We start from the raw sequence: 22068 nt of genomic DNA on the forward strand, positions 1-22068 counted from the left end.
TGCGGAGGCTACGGACATTTTAATTTGTCCTTTTATTATTTTATTATTTTTTTTATATATTTTTTTGGTCTTTGAACATTAGAACAGCTCACTGTCAGTTATAAGTCTTGATCATAGGTCTTGATCCACACCAGAAACAATAGCATGACGCCCTCTAGTGGATTCTATAGGCAGCAGGTTTATCCGGGAAGGTTGAGCATAAGATCGCCTTATAATCATTAGATTAGATCACTATCACTATCACTATCACTAGATCACTATCATTCTCAGTAAAAAAAAAAAAAAAAAAAAAAAAAAACACACAAATACAGCTTCTAATAGCCTACTTTATCATGCTGTTTGTGGTGGGTATAACTAACAATTATTGTTTTTCGATCCCAGTGTTTTTCCTGCTCTTGTACGCCCAACACTGCACATTTTGAACGCGTCACCTCAGACTTATTAGACTCTGGCACCTGAAGGCCTGGTTTCACAGACAGGATTAGGCCTTAGTTCAATTAGGGAATTTAAGTAGCTTATATCCCTATGCCTTAAAAAAACACATTAGGCCTACTGGTGTGCATCTTGAGACAAAACAATGGCACTGACATATTTGAATGTGTCAAGTTCCTTTCAGGTAAAACAATTACTTTTTAGGCAGGGACTGTCTGGGGTCAACGACACCAAACATGTGTAACCCTATGTGTGTAACGTTAGGGGGCGCCCAAGAGCAGAAATGACAAACACTGGATTTGTATCTGTCAGATAAAGATGACAAACAATAGTTTCGATGGTGATGTTTTTATTGCTGTTGTTGTTTTAGAAGGGGTGGTATGAATCGCACATTTAAATCACTGCATGAAAATATTTCTCTAAATAGAAAAAATGTGACAGTGCTAAAGTGATAATAACAGTGTGTGTCTTACATATTACATTATGTGTCAAATTAAGATTGTTTTCACATTATAGTTGACTGTTTTCTACTCACGGATAAAACAATTGGCCTAATTTATGAAACACAAGCAGAATTATTTGCAGAGCCAACCGCAGTGAAAAAGATGTGTCAATCAAACTTTAACAGCTCTGCATAAACATAAATGATAAATGGAAATTGAATGAGCTAAATATTTTGTCTCTTTTCTTTTGGAGATCTTGCAGGGCCACAGTTCATATACTAAGATACTTTTTTGTATTTCTATAAAATATTTATAATATTAAACCATGTATATATGGTCATTTAATTGTTGATTTTTTTTTTTCTGTAATATTGCGGTGACTTGTATTATGACACAGTTCTGAGGGTTGAGAATCACACGGTCTGGGAGCGCACGCGCGCACGCACGCACAGAGATGAGAGTCACGTGAGGCTCTGAACTCAGCACTATGGCTTCTGAGGACAACAACATATTCTCGACCGTTTAGGAAATTATTGTGCGGTTATGGTGGTTCTTAAAGTACTGGAAATACAATTTATACATCCAGCGAACATGGGACTTGGCATCGTAACGGAAGCTGTTCCAGAGCTTAGTTGCTGACAAGCAGCAAACAGTGCAGAGGTGAGCAACAACAACTGCTAACGTTAGATGCACTGGTGGTCTCCTTTCAAAATGTTTGCTTAAGGTAACTGTTAGTGCTTGTGTATTTACATCAGCCAAACAGGTTGCCTTTTGATTTAATGTATATGTAACTTTACAGGCGAGAACTGGCAGAAGTCCACTATTTCCTTATCCTATGGACAGTGTTAAGAGGAACTGAAAATGTTCCAGAATATTTATATTAACGTTATACATTTTATCGCTCGATCTTTCCAGTAGATTATGTTATGGGTTATTATGCTGTGATTTATAATTGTAGTTATTATACTTCTGAAGTATTGTAGAACAGTCACGGGATAATGTATGACATTTTGTGTGATGACATCAGTAACTGTTACTGCCCTCGACAAATCATTAGTTTTTGCTAGAGTGAAAGATGGTTTGATCTGCAAGCTTCTACAGTGCAAACATACGGACACCCAAATGTATTAAATATCACATATTTTAAATTGTTATATGCATAACATTATTTGTATAATAAAATAATGATAAAATGGCGCTATAGAAATGATGCCATTTAAAGTATTATTTTAAAGATCATCTAGAATGGTCTACAGTAATTTATTTATTTATTACGTGTCTCCGGACTTGCACATCGTACGTAAGTAAGTTTACCATAGTATATTACTCAAGTTTGCAGTCTTTTGCAGTGGATATAATACACATTTCCATGTGTCTCCTATAAAGTTTTTTTTGTTTTGTTATTATTTAACGCCATGAGATTGAGCATGTGGTATACACTATACAGTGAGTGCATGTCTACAAAAAATAGCATTTAATGCTTTTTATTTTACTTCCCATCATTCCTGACATTTTCTTAACTTTTTGTAGGGGTGTACAAAGGCCACAGTCTGATTTACTGAAAGAGATCATGGAGTGGTTAGCACCAGCCTTGGAGAGGGACCTGGGTATTGATCAGCGGCAGACTGGACCCAGCCAGCGACCCAATGAACTGGTGGTCCTGGTCTCAACTCGCTGGGTAATGGCCCTGAGAAACAGGAGAGTTACTCGCTGTGCAAGATATGAGTGCTTTAGTGAGGGGGAAATATGCACTCTTCTCCAGCGCTCTCAGATGAAATTGCCGTCTGGTTGGACACGTGTTTGTATCCAAGGCCTTAGAAAGCGTAAACTGGGATACCGATTAGCCAGGGAGCCAGGCTGCCATGGGGAGGGACTCCCTCAGGACTCTTTCATGACTCTGATGCAGGGGGTATCCCAGTCTAATTTAAGGTACAGTACTCTGTCTTTCCTATGTTAATAGGAGAATAATATGCTTGCATAATTGGTGTATTTAATTCTGTTTATTAAATAATTCTGTTAAAAATCATCTTATATCTTATATTGTGATGTATGTCAAACAATATGTATTTTTTTGTTGTTGCTGATATTAGAATTGGATTTAATTTTGCTTGCTCATTTGTACTGTTTTTACATTTAGATTGCTTTTGCCATAGGCTATCTAATTTTCAATTCACATTATTCTTTAAAAACAGTAGACTAATAATTTAATAACACTGTTGAATGTAATCTTAAAGGGTAAGTTCGGTATTTTACACTTAAAGCCCTGTTTACAGATCGTATCTGATGAAATAGAACGGTTAAGATAAAAATTTGGACACATGCTCCTGTCCCGAGAATTTTAGGTTTATTTCGCTCCCCCCCCCCAATGGTTGTCTATGTGCACTGGAAGATTCCTTCCCAAAAACACATTAAACTTTCGTTTAGAAAGACGTGAAACTCACCGAGTGGTCAGGGGTGTTCACTGATATGTGCACTCAAAAATCGCTGAAAAAGATGCTTTCCAACAGGTTTTATCGTAGTTTTTGTCCAACTCCATTGACTTGTATTGAATGTGCTGTGTGAGGTACGGTATTACTCCGCCGCTTCTTCTTCTGCTTCTTCTGTGTATTCAATGAAATGCCAGCGGTTTGCTTGCAATTGGCAAAGGTGCATTATTGCCACCAACTGGGCTGGAGTGTCTATTATTCAAGCTCTCAACGGGTGTGACACGTTTGGCAAAATAGGTCCACAAAAGCGAAATAAACCTAAAATTCTCGGGACAGGAGCATGTGTCCAAATTTTTATCTTAACCGTTCTATTTCATCAGATACGATCTGTAAACAGGGCTTTAAGTGTAAAATACCGAACTTGTCCTATAAGCAAATATCAAATTGCATAATATCCATTCTTCATGCTTTATATTATGATGTTGTGAGATATATTGTGGTGTTCATTTTTATTCTATTTGCCAAGAAATAAGCATTTGGTGAATTAGTGTTTACTTGTCATATCTTAGGCTATGTTGAGTTTTTTTTCTCTCCATTTCTTTTCTTCAGAAATCTGTGGCGTGAAGCTTACATGAATCATGTGCAACCATATGCAGATTTGATTGAGCAGACACCTGTTTTGGCCATAGATGCTGTTCGCCAAGCCTTGCAGAAACTGTTTTGCTCCGCCTTTATCTCTACCGACCGAGTGTCACCGTCCCTCTCTCCAGCCAAAGAGAAGGAGAAAGACTGCCCATTCCCATCCAGCAGCTCATCCCCCAAACAAAGTACTGACAGTGTGTGTCCAAATGTGCTTCCTGTAGAATGCTTGTTGGAGTCAGAGGAGGTTCTTTATGTAGTTTTCCCATACACACAGTACACGGTTCATGATATTGTCACCTACAGTCCAGCTAAGTTGGCTAACAGCCACGCTAAGATATTGTTCATTTTGTACCAACTACTCATAGCAATGCGCGAATGTCATGCCTCAGGGCTATTGTGTGGTGAACTCTCCTTACTTGACATTGCAGTCGATGAGCAGCTCTGCAGTCGCCTAAAGATCTCTCTGGCACATTATGAAAAGTTTGGAGAATACAGGGGTGATGTGCCGTATGCATTAGGAAGTAGAGTGCCAACAAGTGTTACATCAAAAGACAATCAGAGTCATAACAGTGGTGTGAGTGAACAGCTTTGTCAAAATTGTCTGGATGAGCTTAAATCTCTGGTCCTAGACTGGGTCAACGGTCGAGTCAGCAACTTCCAATATTTGATGGAATTAAATCGACTGGCTGGGAGGCGTGAGGGAGACCCAAACTATCACCCGGTTTTACCTTGGGTGGTCGATTTTACTGTGCCATATGGAAGGTTTCGGGATCTCAGGAAGTCGAAATTTCGTCTGAATAAGGGTGATAAACAACTGGACTTCACATATGAAATGACCAAAGAAGCACTAGCAGCAGCTAATGGAAGTGGTGGAAGCAATTTTGCCTCAGATATTGGTGGACTTGTTGTACCTGGTGGCTCAGGACAGTCGGATCACCTCCATGTTCCCCATCATATCTCAGATGTTCTGTCAGACATCACTTATTATGTCTACAAAGCTAGACAGACGCCCAAATCTGTACTGTGTAGCCATGTTCGTTCCCAGTGGGAGCCAAATGAATATCCAGCTAGTATGGAACGAATTCAGAGTTGGACCCCAGATGAATGCATCCCAGAATTTTACACCGATCCTTCTATATTCCACTCCATTCACCCAGACATGCCAGACCTTGATGTACCTCCATGGTGTAACTCCTACGAAGAGTTTATTGCTGTGCATAGACAACTGCTAGAGAGTCGAGAAGTGTCTCAACAGTTGCATCACTGGATCGACCTAACATTTGGCTATAAGCTATCAGGTAAAGAAGCAGTCAAAGCTAAGAACGTGTGCTTGCACTTGGTGGATAACCACACCCATCTCACCAGCTACGGAGTTGTGCAACTGTTTGAACACCCTCACCCACCTCGTCTTGCACCTTACCAGTATTCAACCCCAGAACCTCCTCATTTTGGTCCTGTGAACGTAACAACATGGCAGATTCCACCACTTGAAACCACGCTGGATGGTGTGGATGGATTGGTCCCAGAGGCAACAGGATGTGAATCCAGTGGCTGGTCAGTGGTAGGCAGGGATGAGGAGCTTGAACAAGCAATGGAAGCCCTTGACTTAAGTGGCTCATCATCTTCTTCTTCTGTTCCAATCCCTTTGGTTGGTTCTGGAAAGACCAGTGGGGAAAGTGTTTCTTTGGTTGTGTCTCCTTCTCATGGTTCTCTCCCCGGTGAAACACCTGGAAATGTCACGAATACCCTAGGATCAGGAATTAGAGCATCTATGCTTCACAGAGCAGCCTCTATTAGTAAAAAGCCAGAAGCTTCTAATTTTGAGAATTTCAAGATAAGCCTGCCAGAGGGATTCAAACCTCTGCAGCCTTTGGAAGAGTTAGAAAAGCTCAACAACTTCTTGGTGAAAGGTCTACATTCCCAAGTCCATCATACAATAGGTCTTGACATGAACAAGAAAGACCTGAGACCTGTACTGAAAGTTCCTCTGTCATTCACAGATCTTTTTCAGAGAGATATGCAAGCCTTGGGTGTTCTCATCGCTGAGATCTTTTATTCCTCCAAACTGCGAGGACTGAGTCCTGGAACACATCTGAGTGATCGGTTTCAAGCAGTATTGAAGCTATGCTTTACAAACCTTCGAGATGTTCCACTACCACTCCATCATGCACTGGAGACTCTTCTGCAGGTCAACAAGCATTGTTCCAAGACAGAAATGTTCACAATACACCAACAAGGCCTGCCGTTTCTGTTCAAATATGACCCTATTTGTGAGGGTCTTCCACCACCAAACCCTTGGCAACTGCTTAGTCCTGTTCTGTCCCCTCTACCCTTTCCAGCATATTTCCCAACACTGCATAGATTCATATTCTCCTACCACTCCAAGATGGAGTCCATTAACAGTGCTCAGGGCCGTGACATTGTCTTCAACTTATGGCAACAGTTGGAGACACTTCTAAAGGGTGGCATAACTGCAGAGGGGCTTGAAATTCTTCTACCCTTTGTGCTTTCTTTGATGTTAGAGGAGTCCACTGCTGTTTATGCAGCCTGGTACTTATTTGAGCCTGTGTCTAGGGTTCTTGGGCCTCGCAATGCCTCTAAGTACCTACTAAAGCCTCTGGTAGAGGTGTACGAAAATCCCCGATGCCTTCGAGGCCGCTTCTACCTCTACACAGATTGCTTTGTGTTGCAGCTTATCGTAAGGCTTGGTTTGCAGGCCTTTCTTTCCAGCCTTCTTCCACATGTTCTGCAGGTTATCACTGGCTTCGAAAGCTGCAATACAGCTGGAGGGACTGAATGGGAGGGCTTAAAAGTTTTAAGGGGAACTGCTGGTGCCTTAGATGAAGAAGAGGAGGACTATGAGTGTGAGGATGGGAGGTCGTCTACTGCCACATCTTCTGGCAAAGTAGGAGGAGGCAGTGGAGGTGGTAGTGGAGGCATTGGGGTTGTTGGAGACCAAGGACTTGTGGATTACTCCTCAGGCATCAGTCTCAATGACCAGGTTTTTCTGACTGAAGGTGAGGACTTTCAGAATGGCTTTTATGTGAATAATAATGCATCTGGAGCAACAATGATGCATGCCGCCAAACAGCAGAACCAAAGCCCATCAAATAAAGACCAAGACCAGGAATCTCTCAGTGTGGGGAAACTAAGCGACAAGAGCAGCGCTAGTGAGGTGTCCATTGGAGACCGGGCAAGTTTAAAATCAGCTGACAGCTGTCAGGACCTGAAGCAAGCTAGTGATGGTGAGGATGGTGGAGAGCTTGAGGATGAGGAGGAGACAGTGGAAGATCGAGAGATTACAGTGCAAAGGGTGCCTAGTCTAGAGATGTCTCTTTCAGTCTGCACAGAGGAGTCTGAGGCCACCGTGGCCACACTTGAGGGAGACATCATGAATGGAATTGTGCAAGAAGATGCAGAGAAAAACATGGAGGAAGAAGAGACTGAACATGACACTTTAGAGGACTCTGAGGAAAAAGAACACAAAATATTGTTAGGTTAGTTAAAACAGATGTTTCTTTTTGGTCATTTTTATGCGTTTGATTTATTTGTACATCTTTAATATTCAGACAATATTCAACAGTACACCTGAATTATGCAATACAAATACATTATCTTTTCCAGACACTGTTTGCAAAACTGTCAGATGGCTGTCTGCAAAACTTGGTCCGACACTGACATCTCGATTCATCGCTAGGAACCTGCTGCGATTACTTACTTCATGCTACATAGGTACATCTACAATTTCTTAACTGGTATTTATCTCTGTATTCTAAGATTCTTGGTGGTTTTGGCTTTGAATATTTGTCATAATGGTCTCTGTTAAAAATAACCTTTTTGTGTTTTAAGGTCTTGACAAACACCAGTTCATTCTCTCTACGAATGAGGAAAATAGCCTTGAGAGCATAGGAAGTGTATATGAAAAGAAACCAATTGTTGGTGACCAGACTGCACGACCAGTTCTCGAGTGTCTTATTTACATAGCGCATCTCTATGGAGAACCAGTGTTGACATACCAATATCTACCTTACATTGGTTACCTGGTAACTGAAGATTTTTAATCAACTTTATTGATGTCTTGTAGAATTCATTGTAATTGAGAAATAATTTTTCAATAATTAGCTTGAACTGATTAATAGTAAAGAGTTTGCTGGTATTTTTTTTCTTCATAGTTTTTATTTAAATGTCTGCTTCCTTTAAACTTGCAGGTCTCTCCACCTTCTTCTTGCCGTTTGAACACTCGAAAGGAGGCTGGGCTTTTGGGTGCTGCTGTACTCACTCAGAAGATTATAGTGTTCCTGTCAGACACCACTCTAATGGATATGCTGATGAAGATTAACCAGGAGGTTCTGTTGCCTCTGCTGGATTTGTTAACATCAACTAAGATGGGGTAAAAGCTTACTTTGTAGTGCATTAGTCAGGGTCAGGAAGTTACAACTTCCCATGAGAATCAGAGCTGCCCTCTGCTATGTGCTCCATGTGGGCTAAAATGGCTTATTCTCTGTGTTCAGCTTTCCTAGTGGAGTGCAGACTCGTTCCGCCTTGTGTCTGAAGACTCTGAGCCTTATGGCACTGATCTGCCTGCGTATTGGCCGAGAGATGGTACAGCAGCACATGGCAGAAACTCTCCGAAGGTTCTTCCAAGTTTTCTCCTTCCTAAACTGTCTGCGAAACCAGGTAACCAAAGACAAATTTACAATATTTATATATATATATATATATATATTTCACTCACTGGTTGCCCACTGAAGCTTAGCAGGGTTGAGCCTGGTTAGTACCTGGATGGGAGACCGCTAGAGAAAAAACAGGTTGCTGCTGGAAGAGGTGTTAGTGAGGCCAGCAGGGGGCACTCACCATGTGGTCTGTGTGGGTGCTAAAGCCCCAGTATAGTGATGGGAACACTATACTGTCAAAGAGCACCGTCCTTCGGATGAGATGTAAAACCGAGGTCCTGACTCTCTGTGGTCATTTAAAAATCCCATGGCACTTCTCGTAAAGAGTAGGGGTGTAACCCCGGTGTCCTGGCCACATTCCACCCATTGGCCCTTACCAATCATGGTCTCCTAATAATCCCCATCCACTGAATTGGCTCTATCACTCTCTCTCCTCTCTCCACCTAGCTGGTGTGTGGTGAGCGTACTGGCGCCGTTGTACTGTGGCTGCCATCGCATCATCCAAGTGGATGCTGCATACTGGTGGTGGTTGAGGAGAGACCCTGACATCATTGTAAAGCGCTTTGGGTGTACAGTAGTACATTTGAAAGCGCTATGTAAATGCCTCATTCTATTCTATTCTATTCTACATATATATATATATATATATAATATCAGTAGCTGGCGGTGTATATCACACCTAGGCCTTCAGTGGTGTCCTACCTGAATTAATAACTTTTAATAGTGTAGCGCACAGACTCTTTATAATTGTTGTAAAATTGCTGTTTTTTTCCCCACCGGCTGTTATATGGTTAAGGCGGTGAGTTCGGAAAAGGCAGAGAGAAACGAGCGAGTGAGTTTGGCTGATACGTTTGTGTTCAGTTGTTCTTGCATTCCAATTAAAAAGTTCAGAAATGGAGCCTCCCTTGTCTGTCGTCCCTCAGACGTTACAATAGTACGAATGTTACAAATTAAACAAAAAATAACTTTTGATCATAAATTTACAAGAAATGTTAAGAAGAAAATTATATTCTGCACAGAAAAACCGGGGACAAAAAAAAGCACTCACCAAACCTACTGATTATTTTTTACAGAAAATCCATCCTAATTTCTTTAATTACTCTGTTGTACAGGTTATCTGTGCGTTTCAGTCCCAACAACCTTTTCTATCACCATGGAGGCTAATGCTGAAAGTCGAGTCTGTCCAGACATATTTCTGGCATATGGTTTAATTCGCTTTAGGGCTGAGAATGTCCGCTTGACAGAAACAGTGGACACAGGTCAGGACAGTCTCCGCCAAACATGACGATGTGTACAGCTGCACCATGTTAAGCTGGAGAAGGTTGAATAAAGTTTTTTTTTCGAAACTGCTGGGAGTCGAGGAGGGGTAGAAAAACTATTAAATCTACAGGAATCAATTTTATTTTATGCAGTTTGCTACAGATGTGTTTTGCTAGCTCTGACTACTAGTTATGACTCTGACTACGCGCTCTGACCATCCAATCAAAGGATGTGAAAATGGCAACGTTATTGTATGCTTGCTAGATGGCCCCGTTGTAGTCAAATCAAAATCCCATTGGCTGATTAAATCTGATTGATTATCTGATTGTTTAAAGCAACAATTTCATTGCCATTTAGTTTAAGCTACAAGCACCAGCACTTTTGATTCTGAAGGCCTCAAGGCTGATTTCTTAGACCCTGGCAACATATGATGGCTGAAATATGATTGGATAAAAGCTATAACATAGACATACACTACTGGAAGCAGCGCAACCAAGAGAAAAGCTATGAAATTATAATCATTTTTTTTTAAAAAATTCTTCTTCTTCATATTATGGACATCAGTTGGGTCCATCAAGTGTTTGGTTAACCATATTTTTCAAAATGAAAGAAAATCCATAAATGTTTGGAACTACTTGAGGGTGAGTAAATGATGACATAATTAAAATGTTTGGGTGAACTATCCCTTTAATACTTGCCCATTGCAATTTGTAGTCTGATTCATAAACAACTACAAATATATATATATAGTGATATAAATGAATATTCTTTATGTGCAGATGGGAAGTGCCCCACGTAGGGAGGATGGAGACTGCACATACCTAGACGTGTGCATTCCAGATGGAACAGAGGTTACTTGTGAGCTTGGGGTTTTGGAGGAACTTCAGGCTGTGTTTAATCCTGAAATGGCTTATGCATCTTACATTCCTTTCTACTGTCTCATTGGTAAAACACATTTCTACTGGTTATCTTGACAAGCACATCTTGTAAGCATTGATAAAGGTGTTCTATTCACTTGCTTTTTTTTAAGGTGATGCAGCGATTCGCAAACTGGTTCTTAATCATGAGCTAGTTTGGAGTCTTGCCCAATCATATCATGAACGAGCAAGTCCAGGTAGCCCAGAAGCCAACTTAGTTGGAGGACAAAGAACATCTGCTACAGGCCTCTCTCCTAGTATGAGCCGCCATATGGGTCGTAGTCCCTTCCCTGCTCCCTCGTCCACTTCCACACCACTAGGTGGAGACATCCTACCTGAGTCAGGAACCTTTGGCAGTCATCTGGTGGGAAACCGTATCCAGGTACTCCGGGACACCGAAGCCTGTGGGAGTCCAAACTTGTCCTCTTTGGAAACATGGACACGGCCTTACGGTAACAATGCTCCCCAGACGAGTCTAGCCACCACTGCACTTTCCTCAGCTGGACCCTCTTTCTCTCACTCCTCATACTCTTGGGTCCTGGGACCCACTCCTGAGGACAGCGCACTGAAACAGGACCTCCCACGCAGCAGCCGCTCCCTGCAAGGTAACTGGCTTGCATACTGGCAGTATGAGATCGGCCTTAACCAGCAGGACTTGCACTTCCACTTCCACCAGATCCGTCTTCAGAGTTTCTTGGGTCACTCCGGCACTGCAAAATGTCTGGCTCCACTAGCAGGGGAGGACTACTTCCTGTCTGGGAGTAAAGACAAAACTGTAAGGCTGTGGCCACTTTATAACCACGGTGATGGCACACGAGAGGTTGAACCCCGACTCACGTATGCAGAGCACCGCAAATCTGTATTTTATGTTGGCCAGCTAGAGGCCTTACAGGAAGTGGTGAGCTGTGATGGTACTGTGCATCTGTGGGATCAATTCACAGGTGAGGAAGTAATAATAAAGTTAATTTGAGCATCACTAACCTTTTGTGGCATACTGTATGTTAAGTAAATTTTTGTGTGATTAACCTTTTATTTTGTTTTTTTTCATTCATATGAGAGCAACATGTTGTTTCTTCATAATTCAACTCATGCCTTCACTAATTTATTTTTGCTACTTTTGAGGTAGATTTATGCATAGACTTCATTGTTTACCCTCGTCCCTGACCTAGACTTACAATTTTACACTTAGAAAATCCATCATTCAAATTTGAATTGTTAATTTAACAATAAAAAAAAAATCAACAATAATGAATGAATTAAAATACTGTGTGAAATAGTTTTATACCAATTTTTTTTATTACAATTCTAGTGTCACCAGTTAAATATGAGATGTGATATTTTTTGCATAATTTCCAATTAAGCTGTAATTTTGACAAAGGATGCAAAAAGTATGAAAAATATTCAATTTTGCGCATGTCAGATACATAAAATGGTATTTAGCCATAGGAAGACAAAAGAGTATGCCATTTTATAGATTTCCATCACAGAATGCTTATATTATTAATATAATCATTACATTTACAAAACGTATACATTACAACTTCCATTACAGAGAACTTTACATTTCTTGTACAGATTGTGTGTTTTGACTGTGTCTGTCAGACCAACAGATTTAACAGGATTCCTTGTTTGTCTCTCTCTCTTTCATTTGACTAGGTACGAATATACGCTGTAATGAACCTCTGGATGGGAAGAACCCTATCACAGCTGTCACCACTATGCCTGCTCCTCACTGCAGCGTATTGTTTGCCAGCGCTGATTCTGTGTTGCGTTTCATAGACCCGCGCAAACCTGGCTTGCAGGTACTGCTCAATCTTCTGTCATCCAGTCATTTTAGATTATTATTATCAGTCATTATAGTGGCCAGGCTGTTGATTTTTTCTCCCTTCCTGCAATGCTCATGATTGCCAGTTAGGACTCTGTTATTTCTCTGTTGACAGCATGAGTTCCGTCTAGCCTACAGTAACATGAGTGCCGGGCTGATCCGCTGCCTGGCTGTCAGTCCGGGGGGACGCACTGTGGCGGCAGGTTTCTCCACTGGATTCATAGTGCTGCTGGATGCAAGAACGGGTCTGGTGCTAAGAGGCTGGACTGGTCACGAGGGAGATATACTGCAAATGAAAGTGAGTATGCATGTCCTTGGTTAATGTGTAATGTACGATGTGCATACGACTGCATGCTCTAGTGTCCTTTGATGTTTTCGCAGTTCACGTGCTTATAAAAATGTATTACGCCTGTATTGATATTAGGGAATTTGATGTAATAAGGACACAGACTGTTCATAAAAACTGTGATTCATATTGTTTACTTCTCTAGCACACATCATGAGTTATTAGTCCAAATGTACAGGATTACATCTACTGTATGAACCAGAAATCATGAGGGTCGAGTGGATTATGGGAAATGGACTACATTCCTGTTTTTTCTTTGGTTTCAGTGTCTTGATTCACATCAATATTTAGAATTTCAGTACGATGAGTAAAACGTGTACAGTGTTGGTTTGTTCAGATACAGTCAACAAGCGACTAGAACTAGGCAAACTTGATTTAACCCTGATTTGTGGGGTCAAAGGTCTGTCTCTGCCACCAGAGGCCCATGTTTGGGCAAATATAGACATGAGTTACTCATTAGGACAAAATCTATGAGCCTTGCAGATTGCCGCACAATTACTTTATTATTCTTGAATCTATTAGGAAATGGATGAACCTTAGCAGGGTTCAACAATATTTAGCAGGGTTCCTGCTGCCCCGGGGCAAGTGTGAGGGAGTTTTGGGCTGCTGCTGTGTTGCTACTAAGAATCTCACATTTATGGATCTGGTACATCCATTTTTTTAGGCCTTTATGAATTTAAAAGTTTGTTTTTCTGACACTTCTTCTGACACTCTTATAATTTTCAGACTCTTATATTTCTGCTGATTAGTCAGCAAGATAATGTTGTCTGGCTAGATTACAGATTTTTGCAAAAAATTACTTGGGATGGTCTTTGGAAAGTTTGGGGTCAGTAAGATTCTAATTAATAATTTTTAATAATCCGCAAGGATACATTAAATGTATCAAAAGTGTCAGTAAAGACATAATGTTAGATTAATGCTGTTCTTTTAAACTTTCTATTCATCAAAAAGAATACTGAAAAAAGTATGTTTCAGATCAAATAAATGCAGCCTTGGTAAGAGACTTCTTTCAAAAACATTTACAAATCTAATTGACCCCAAACTTTTGATCATTCTTTTATATACTGGGTAGTTTAAAAAATGCTTTGTTTAAAATCTGTTTGTTACTTGACAGTATTTTTTTTATTTTGTAGGCAACAGATGGAAATTTGCTCATTACTTCTTCATCTGACCACACATTAACCGTTTGGAAAGATGTGGAGCACAAGCCACTACACCAGTACAGGACTCCCTCCGACCCCATACATGCATTTGATCTTTACGGTGCTGAGATTGTGGCAGGAACTGTTGCCAACAAGATCGGGGTGTACTCCATTCTGGACAGCACAGCCAATCTGGGAGGATCCACCAAGCTCAGCTCAGAGAACTTTCGTGGGACTCTCACAAGTCTGTCTGTGCTGCCCACCAAGAGGCTTCTGCTGCTCGGATCTGACAACGGTGCCATCAGGCTGCTGGCTTAAACTAACTAGTGTTGTGTTGCTTTTTTAATATATTCCTTGTGCCACTTTTGGCTCCTTCCCCAGAATGAAACAATCTTGCCAACCATGCACAAAGAAATTGTTTTTTTTTTTAGTCGTAGAAGGAGCAAGCCTGATATTTCCATATTAACCTCGCTGAAAAAGAACTTGCAACTTTGCTCTTTAGTAAGTGACCAAAACTGAATATTGCCTCTGATTCATACAATCATAAGAATAGTCTTTTTTATGATTTTTAGGGTTCATGTGATATAACTGCACTAGCTGCTTTGTATGTAAGAATCGACTCTGTAAATTCTCTTCAAAAAGTCAAATGAATGGACTCTTAGATGCATGCATGAGATGAGCTGCTCAGGAAAGTTCAAGTGTGGTTCTAGTGTAGCATTCACACTTTCCATTAGACGAGTGAAATCTCCAAAAACAACACTGTGAGAATCACAGGTTAGACTATGTTGACCATATCATGATTCGATTCACCAGACTTGCTCAGCAACTATGCAGTATTCATGGTAGACGTTTATAGTGCACCATGTTTGACACTCTTTTCTATACTACGCAGTACGTTTTTACATCCACGTCATTGAAGCATAATGAACAAAACAAATGTGATCAAAATGTGACCTTGGTCAATGTTTAAGATGACTCTTCGTTCTGTTACTGTACACTGACTAAGAGTATAAACACCTAATATGCAATGGGGTGGTCCTAAATCCTTAATTTGGGCCCTCTGACATTTAAAATGTATCTCGACTATTTAGATCAATTTGATGCTTTATTAACCTTGATGGTGTATTCATTCATTTGTTTGTCCCATCAAACCCAGGTCAAGTGACATGTTACATTTTACACACAACAAACTGTATGTATGCTTGTATATACATACACATTTATATATTAATGATATATAAGATATATATCTTTGTTAAACCTAATGATTATAATCTAAAAGAATACTTTTTTGCAACATCCTTGAATAGATATGAACTAGAATCGAACCTATTTAATTTATTACTGGAATGCTTTATATAAAACATTATTGTCTCTTGACATTCCATATATAACATTAGAATATGAAATGAGAATTTATTCAGATTTCTAAAACATGCATTACTGACTCTAATTCACCACTCTATATTTTCTGAAACCCACTAGCTGCCAGGTTTGGAGATTTGGCTTGAGAATTATGTGTTCTGATAGAAGTTCAGGCCTTTATTATAATGTGTTGAAATAGACTGATTAGTGTTCAAGTTCTCATTTTGTAAAGCACATTATGTTACTAAATAGAGTTTTTCAGTGAATCCTGTACAGTCAGACAATTTGGAAAAGTGGATATTGCTTTATATCTGACTCCTTATAAGTATTTAAAAATACAATTGGTTGTATTTTACTCAAACAGCTTGATGCTCCTATAATTCATGCTAAATATATTGTCCATTTGAGATTTGACAAACATCTGCCTGATATAACACAAGCAACACATTGTCTGAAACCACATTGACCATTGCTCTTTTGTATTCCATTGTGAGTCAATTTCTTTTTTCCTTTTTAAAATGTTACCTTTTTCTATATTCTCAGTAAAATGAACCTTTTCAATGATTTAAAGTAAAAGAAATAGATAATAAATGCGTCTTGTATTTTCTTTTGTCAACTGAAATTGAATGTCCTCCTCATTGATGAATGGGTGGGATGATCAGTTGTCCGGTTCGCTCTGTAGATTTTCGTGCTTCGAACCAGAGCACCCGCCGGAGAGGGTATTCTGATAGGACAAAGTCCATTTGATTGTTTGCAACGCACTGCTTTTCAACTGCTCTCAATTTGGAGATCTTGGCAGATGCCACTGGTTTGTTTGTGTGGCATATAAGAAAGCAATATAAAAACCCTCTCTATCCAATAACAGTCAATATTAATATCAGCATTGGCAGAGCTGACTTGTCATCTCCTCCTCATTTATGTGCAGTTTTTCTTATGCAGCATGTTTACTCAAACTCAGTGTCTGACATTCACTGTCAGCAGCTCAGCAAACTATACAGTAGTTTATACCCTACTTCATACTTCACAGATCCTCAAATCTACACACTCGAGTTTGATGTTTGACCCCAAGGTCTCTCAATATTTACATCTATGAAGAGGTAGGTACTAAGACCCTATGAGGTAAAGATCAATGAAAGTTGAAATGTAACTGCCTGCTCTGAGAGAGCCAACCCCCAAGCCAAGAATTTTCCCATTGCCTATTTTGTGCGTTTCTTTCCTAAATCAGGGCTGGATCCCACAACTGGAGATTTGCGCGGTAAGCACACAGTTTTGTTTGTTGTCTTGTATACATTTTCCCTGTAAATAGTTGTTTACAATGTATTAGGAAGATATCGTGTTGAAATATAGAAGTTGATTCTGTTGCCAGCTCTTTGGGTTAGTAAATATGTACATTTCAGCTTTGAGTATCTTTGAAGCATAATACATTAATAATCATTTAATTCCCATAAGAATGTTTTGATTAAAAAAACGTTTTTGAAAATACAAATTTTGTGTGCACAAGAAGAGTATCAGTAGTAAAATGCTGTAACATTTCCATTTCTATTTCATTTTTATTTTATTTTATATATAGGCTATATATATATATATAGCCTATATAGGTGTATATATTTATATTTTTTCTTGTGATCTCAATTTATTTTCACCTGTAGCTTTAAACTAATTTAAAAGGCTTTACCCTGGAATTATGCAACAGCTGACAGACCTTTAGCCATGTTAAGCATTTATTGATTATTCGACAATCTGTGAATTTAAAAATAATCCTCCTGAAATTGGGGCTGTTAATCAGCACGTCTATATTTGTAATTTATTGCCAGATTGTAATGCCAGTTGCTGGATTATGAATTTCTGTGCAAGTGAGGGAGACCTACAAGAATTATTTTGAAAATATTTTCTGTCATCAATAAATGATATGTGTGAGGGTACTTCTTGTGTTAACATCTTAACAATAGATCCCGAAATTTGTATTTATGGCTGTAATATGTATATTATCCATTATAATATTTAAAATAGAAGAGTACCTTTGAACAAATGACCAGTGACCAATGAAAAAAAATCAAAATACTTTATAAGTTCTGTTCTTTGGTTTTTAGACAATCTTTTAGAAGATGAACTTGTGTTTTCTGGCATTCCTCCTCCTCTGTTATGCCAAGCAAGGCTGGACGGTAAAGCACTCAACAGATCTTATATTGTTTTTTATTTTCAAATGATTTTATTTCATTGAAATGCCATGAATTGCCCCTTTTCACTGCAGGAAGATGCGATTGAACCAGAGGATGGAAGGGAACCTATAATTCCTCTCATCCCACTGATGCCAAGTAAACCCATATCAGTAAGAACCCACAATGCACAGTGCTCATCTTAAGGGTAAACAAATGTTTAGATATTTGACACTCCAATCGCATTGTCCCTCTCAGGATTTGAAGGGCACTCTTGACCCCACCATAACAGAAGCACACACGGCTACTCCAGATGGCCTGGAAGCAGATCCTTCAGCCACGGTTCCCTCTCCTGAGCAGAAAGAGGGCTCCTCTGAGGAGGATCTTGATTCGGTCTGTGATGGGGAAATGTCTAGCCAACAGATTAAACGGACCATAGGCAATGGCATAATGAAGCTTGGCCTATGGTTTCTGGAAAACTTGAAGCCTACTCCTGAGAAGCCCAATCTCATCATTTCCCCTCTTAGCTTGTCCGTTGCACTCTCACAGCTAGCGCTGGGTAAGTTTGAAATTTACAATAAAAACAAAAGACTCATAGAATAGCAAATGTTTTGGTTTCTGTTCTGTAAAAACACTGAGACAATCTGGTTGTTTATTTGAATCTCAGGAGCAACAAATGAGACGGAAGAGCTGCTTCTACACCACCTGCATGCAGACGCACTGCCCTGCTACCACACTGCCCTCAGCAGCCTCCTGCGCAGCTTCCAAAAGAGGAGCCTGTCACTCGCCAGCCGCATCTATCTGCAATCTGGTGAGAGACACGCACGTGTAGCTTACACAAAACATACATTGTCAGCAATTGCTTGCATGTCTATACAGTTTTTTTGTGTGTATATTTAGGTCACTTAAAATCATGTGTATTATGCATTAGTGCATTTATGAAGTAATTTCCCCTGAAGTTCACACATGGACATATTTAATATGTACATTTAAGATGTATTCATTTATTTTAAACTGGATTAAAAAGTTTGTAGACAATTTTTGATGTTGGCTTGTGAAAGCCAGAAAGTTTAAGGTAGTTTTAACAGCTTTAAGTTTGAAGGTTTTAAGGTTGAAATAGTTAATAGTTAGAAATAGATAGATAGATAGATAGATAGATAGATAGATAGATAGATAGACAGACAGACAGACAGACAGACAGACAGACAGACAGACAGACAGACAGACAGACAGACAGACAGACAGACAGACAGATAGATAGATAGATAGATAGACATACAGACAGACAGACAGCTAGATAGATAGATAGATAGATAGATAGATAGACAGACAGATAGATAGACAGACAGACAGACAGACAGACAGACAGACAGACAGACAGACAGACAGCTAGATATATATATATATATATATATTGATAGATAGACAGACAGATATACAGACAGCTAGATAGACAGACAGATGAAATAGTTAATAGTTAGAAATAGATAGATAGATAGATGATAGATAGATAGATAGATAGATAGATAGATAGATAGATAGATAGATAGATAGATAGATAGATAGATAGACGGACGGACGGACGGACGGACGGACGGACGGACGGACGGACGGACATACAGACAGACAGACAGACAGACAGACAGACAGCTAGATAGATAGATAGACAGACAGATAGATAGATAGATAGACAGACAGACAGACAGACAGACAGCTAGATAGATAGATAGAAAGACAGACAGACAGACAGACAGCTAGATAGATAGATAGACAGACAGACAGACAGACAGACAGACAGACAGACAGACAGACAGACAGACAGACAGATAGATAGATAGATAGATAGATAGATAGATAGATAGATAGATAGATAGATAGATAGATAGATAGATAGATAGATAGATAGATAGATAGATAGATAGATAGATAGATAGAAAGAAAGAAATATCCAAAGATACTTTTACCTTTATTTGGTTAGTAATACAAATAAATAAATCACATTATCAACCGTGGACATACTATGGAAAACTTGAAGCCTATAGTCCTGAGTTGATTTTTTTTTATTTTCATTTGCTTTAAATAGGATTGGGCATTTTTTGGGGACAAAATCTTAGTTGATATTTGAGGAACAATACTGTACTATGCAAAGCTATGAATGGTTTTCTTTTCCCCCCCCCCTCAGGATTTAAAGCAAAACAGGAGTTCATGGAAGATTCTCAGAAACTGTATGACTCAGAGCCGGCCACTTTGCATGATGTTAAAGAGATCAATGAATGGGTTAAGAAAGCCACAAAAGGCCACATCTCAGAGTTTCTGTCCAGTCTCCCTCCCAGCACTGTTATGATGCTTATCAATGCTATGCACTACAAAGGTCAGAACAAACACCTGTTACCAGCAAGTATTTAGCAATTTCCTCTTGTGCTTCAGTGAGTCACATCAGAGGTTTCGCATTACTCAGATCCGTTGCATTACCATTCTCTTGTTATTTCACACGTGTAAATAAAAAAAAACAATCATAGAATCCAAGTCTTATTTTCTCTCTGACAGGAGAGTGGCTCACCCGCTTTGATCCTCATTTCACCTCAACTGAGCTCTTCTACATAGATGAAAATCACATTGTTAATGTGGACATGATGCTTGGGCCAAAGTATCCTCTCAGCGTTTTCCCCCACCGTGAGCTGGATGCCCAGGTTTCTGCCTTTAAGATGCTACTTCATAAATAGCACTGATTAAATCTCTTTTCCTCACCTTTTCTTCCGCTTTGACCTCTACAGGTTGCTCGATTCCCCTTTAAAGGCGACAGGAGTCTACTAGTGGTAATGCCAACATCTGGACATGTGAATGTGTCAGCCATTGCAGCTAAGCTCAATATCTCAGATCTGTATATTCGATTACCACGAGAAAGAAACATGCAAGTCAAACTCCCAAAACTCAAACTTGATTTCAACCAGGAACTCCAAGAGGCCATGACAAGCATGGGTAAGATGTCTTGCATCCAGTGCAATCCATGCACATTATGACTTGTTAGTTGCAAATAACCAGATATGAGCATATAATATCTTCTGTATTTTCAGTTGCTCCATGATAATCCAAGGAGATCACTTTGGGTTCACAGTCATTTGAATATTTATTCTGTTTAAGTATGCTAACAAATACATAATTCTACTGTAATCCAGGTCTAGGAATGCTATTTAGTCACCCGAAGCTGGACCGCATCTCAGAGAGCCCCTTGTTTGTGTCCGGTGTGCAGCACATGTCCAGTATTGAGATAAACGAAGAAGGGGCAGAGGCAGCGGCAGCAACAAGTGTGGTCATCTCACGTTCCAACCCTTCATTTACTGTCAATCAGCCATTTTTCTTTGCCCTAATGGATGACTTGAGTCAAACGCCATTTTTTCTGGGAGTAATTTCCAACCCAAACCCTGGAGCATCCATTGTGGTCACAAACCCTGGGAATTCAGATAAAACTGATGACAAGCCATTTTTCGAAGTTCATCCAAAGTAGTTTTCATACTTTTAGCAGAATGAGTCCGTAAGTGATTGTTGACTGCATAGTTGGTCCCCACTGGGAGGCAAATTAAGGACATATTTTGTAAAAGTACATTGAGGTCTAAAAGGTCATTTGAAATTTCTCCCCCTATGTGAATTAATGTCATTCTAAATGTCCTTGCTAATCTTGTTAAACAGTCATGATTTTTTTTTAATTAAAGAAATTTGAACAGAAATTCCTAAGTGCCTCATTAGTGTATTTATTTAAATGATTAATAGTTCTTGGAAAAATGAAAATTGTTTACTCACTCTCATGTTACCTTATCATTTTTTATTTTATTTTATTTTAGTGAAATATTGCCTTGTTTCAGGTACGATAACATAACAATCTGCAGTTCTACTGACAGAGAAATCACTTGTGCAGCATTTTATGCGATTTTACAAACATGTGCTTCAGATTATTACTATTTTTTTTATAAATACTGGTAAAAATGTACTGCACACAATTCAACAATCAACTGTTTTTGATCAATTAAATTGTATTTGTTACATGACTGAACACAAAGTTTTTTTTTGTTTTTTTTGACTGAACACAAAGTAGGTTTGTTGAGTGTCTTAGCCTTATCCTATGCTGGCCTGCAGGGGAAACAACTATCTTTTAAATTCAAAATGAAACAATTGTGCATTTGTTATATCATTATTTTGAAAGAATACAAATTAAGAAACCTATTTTAACATGAAACTGGGGTGTATGCATGTATTTGATATGCTTTTTTATTTTCAGAACGACATTTTGGAATGTAAAAAAACTGCAATTATTTAATTCATTAAGAAAATACCATATACTGTACATATTTTGATACAACAAAAAGAGGGAGTTAATGCAGTCAATAATGTGACTGAATTGCTCTTGTGGCATTGAATACAACTGTTTGTTACAAAATTTGTTTTA

General features: G+C 39.2%; 2 protein-coding genes across 3 annotated transcripts; both read left to right on the forward strand.

Moving 5' to 3' along the window:
• Positions 1-1270: 1270 nt before the first annotated feature.
• wdr81 (WD repeat domain 81) lies at positions 1271-16059 on the forward strand. 2 transcript variants are annotated; one of them, XM_079610604.1, is made up of 12 exons: positions 1271-1535; positions 2406-2804; positions 3911-7440; positions 7568-7675; positions 7793-7986; positions 8152-8333; positions 8455-8620; positions 10656-10821; positions 10907-11734; positions 12450-12595; positions 12734-12916; positions 14098-16059. In XM_079610604.1, exons 2-12 carry the CDS (start codon positions 2446-2448, stop codon positions 14422-14424), a joined length of 6189 nt encoding a protein of 2062 aa, XP_079466730.1. In that variant the 5' UTR covers positions 1271-1535; positions 2406-2445; the 3' UTR covers positions 14425-16059. The 2 variants fall into 2 exon arrangements, with proteins under 2 accessions (XP_079466730.1, XP_079466731.1); XM_079610605.1 differs by having other exon boundaries at positions 1487-1599.
• Positions 16060-16641: 582 nt separating this feature from the next.
• serpinf2b (serpin peptidase inhibitor, clade F (alpha-2 antiplasmin, pigment epithelium derived factor), member 2b) lies at positions 16642-21352 on the forward strand. The gene is made up of 9 exons (XM_079610606.1): positions 16642-16726; positions 17562-17633; positions 17723-17800; positions 17886-18186; positions 18295-18438; positions 19810-19998; positions 20175-20317; positions 20402-20606; positions 20804-21352. The coding sequence occupies exons 2-9, from the start codon at positions 17577-17579 to the stop codon at positions 21130-21132; spliced, it is 1446 nt and encodes a 481-aa protein (XP_079466732.1). The 5' UTR covers positions 16642-16726; positions 17562-17576; the 3' UTR covers positions 21133-21352.
• Positions 21353-22068: the final 716 nt, after the last annotated feature.

The sequence above is a fragment of the Phoxinus phoxinus genome (genome assembly GCF_949152265.1).
Source record: "Phoxinus phoxinus genome assembly, chromosome: 4".
NCBI classification, from domain to species: Eukaryota; Metazoa; Chordata; class Actinopteri; order Cypriniformes; family Leuciscidae; genus Phoxinus; species Phoxinus phoxinus.

What these genes read in the sequence shown, in the direction of transcription:
- wdr81 (XM_079610604.1), top strand. Translation starts at nt 2,446, where the DNA reads ATGGAGTGGTTAGCACCAGCCTTGGAGAGGGACCTGGGTATTGATCAG. An exon ending in AGAACACAAAATATTGTTAG is followed by an intron (nt 7,441 to 7,567) that starts GTTAGTTAAAAC and finishes TATCTTTTCCAG; the next exon opens with ACACTGTTTGCAAAACTGTC. An exon ending in CGCGCAAACCTGGCTTGCAG is followed by an intron (nt 12,596 to 12,733) that starts GTACTGCTCAAT and finishes CTCTGTTGACAG; the next exon opens with CATGAGTTCCGTCTAGCCTA.
- serpinf2b (XM_079610606.1), top strand. Translation starts at nt 17,577, where the DNA reads ATGAACTTGTGTTTTCTGGCATTCCTCCTCCTCTGTTATGCCAAGCAA. An exon ending in CCGCATCTATCTGCAATCTG is followed by an intron (nt 18,439 to 19,809) that starts GTGAGAGACACG and finishes CCCCCCCCTCAG; the next exon opens with GATTTAAAGCAAAACAGGAG. An exon ending in AGAGGCCATGACAAGCATGG is followed by an intron (nt 20,607 to 20,803) that starts GTAAGATGTCTT and finishes ACTGTAATCCAG; the next exon opens with GTCTAGGAATGCTATTTAGT.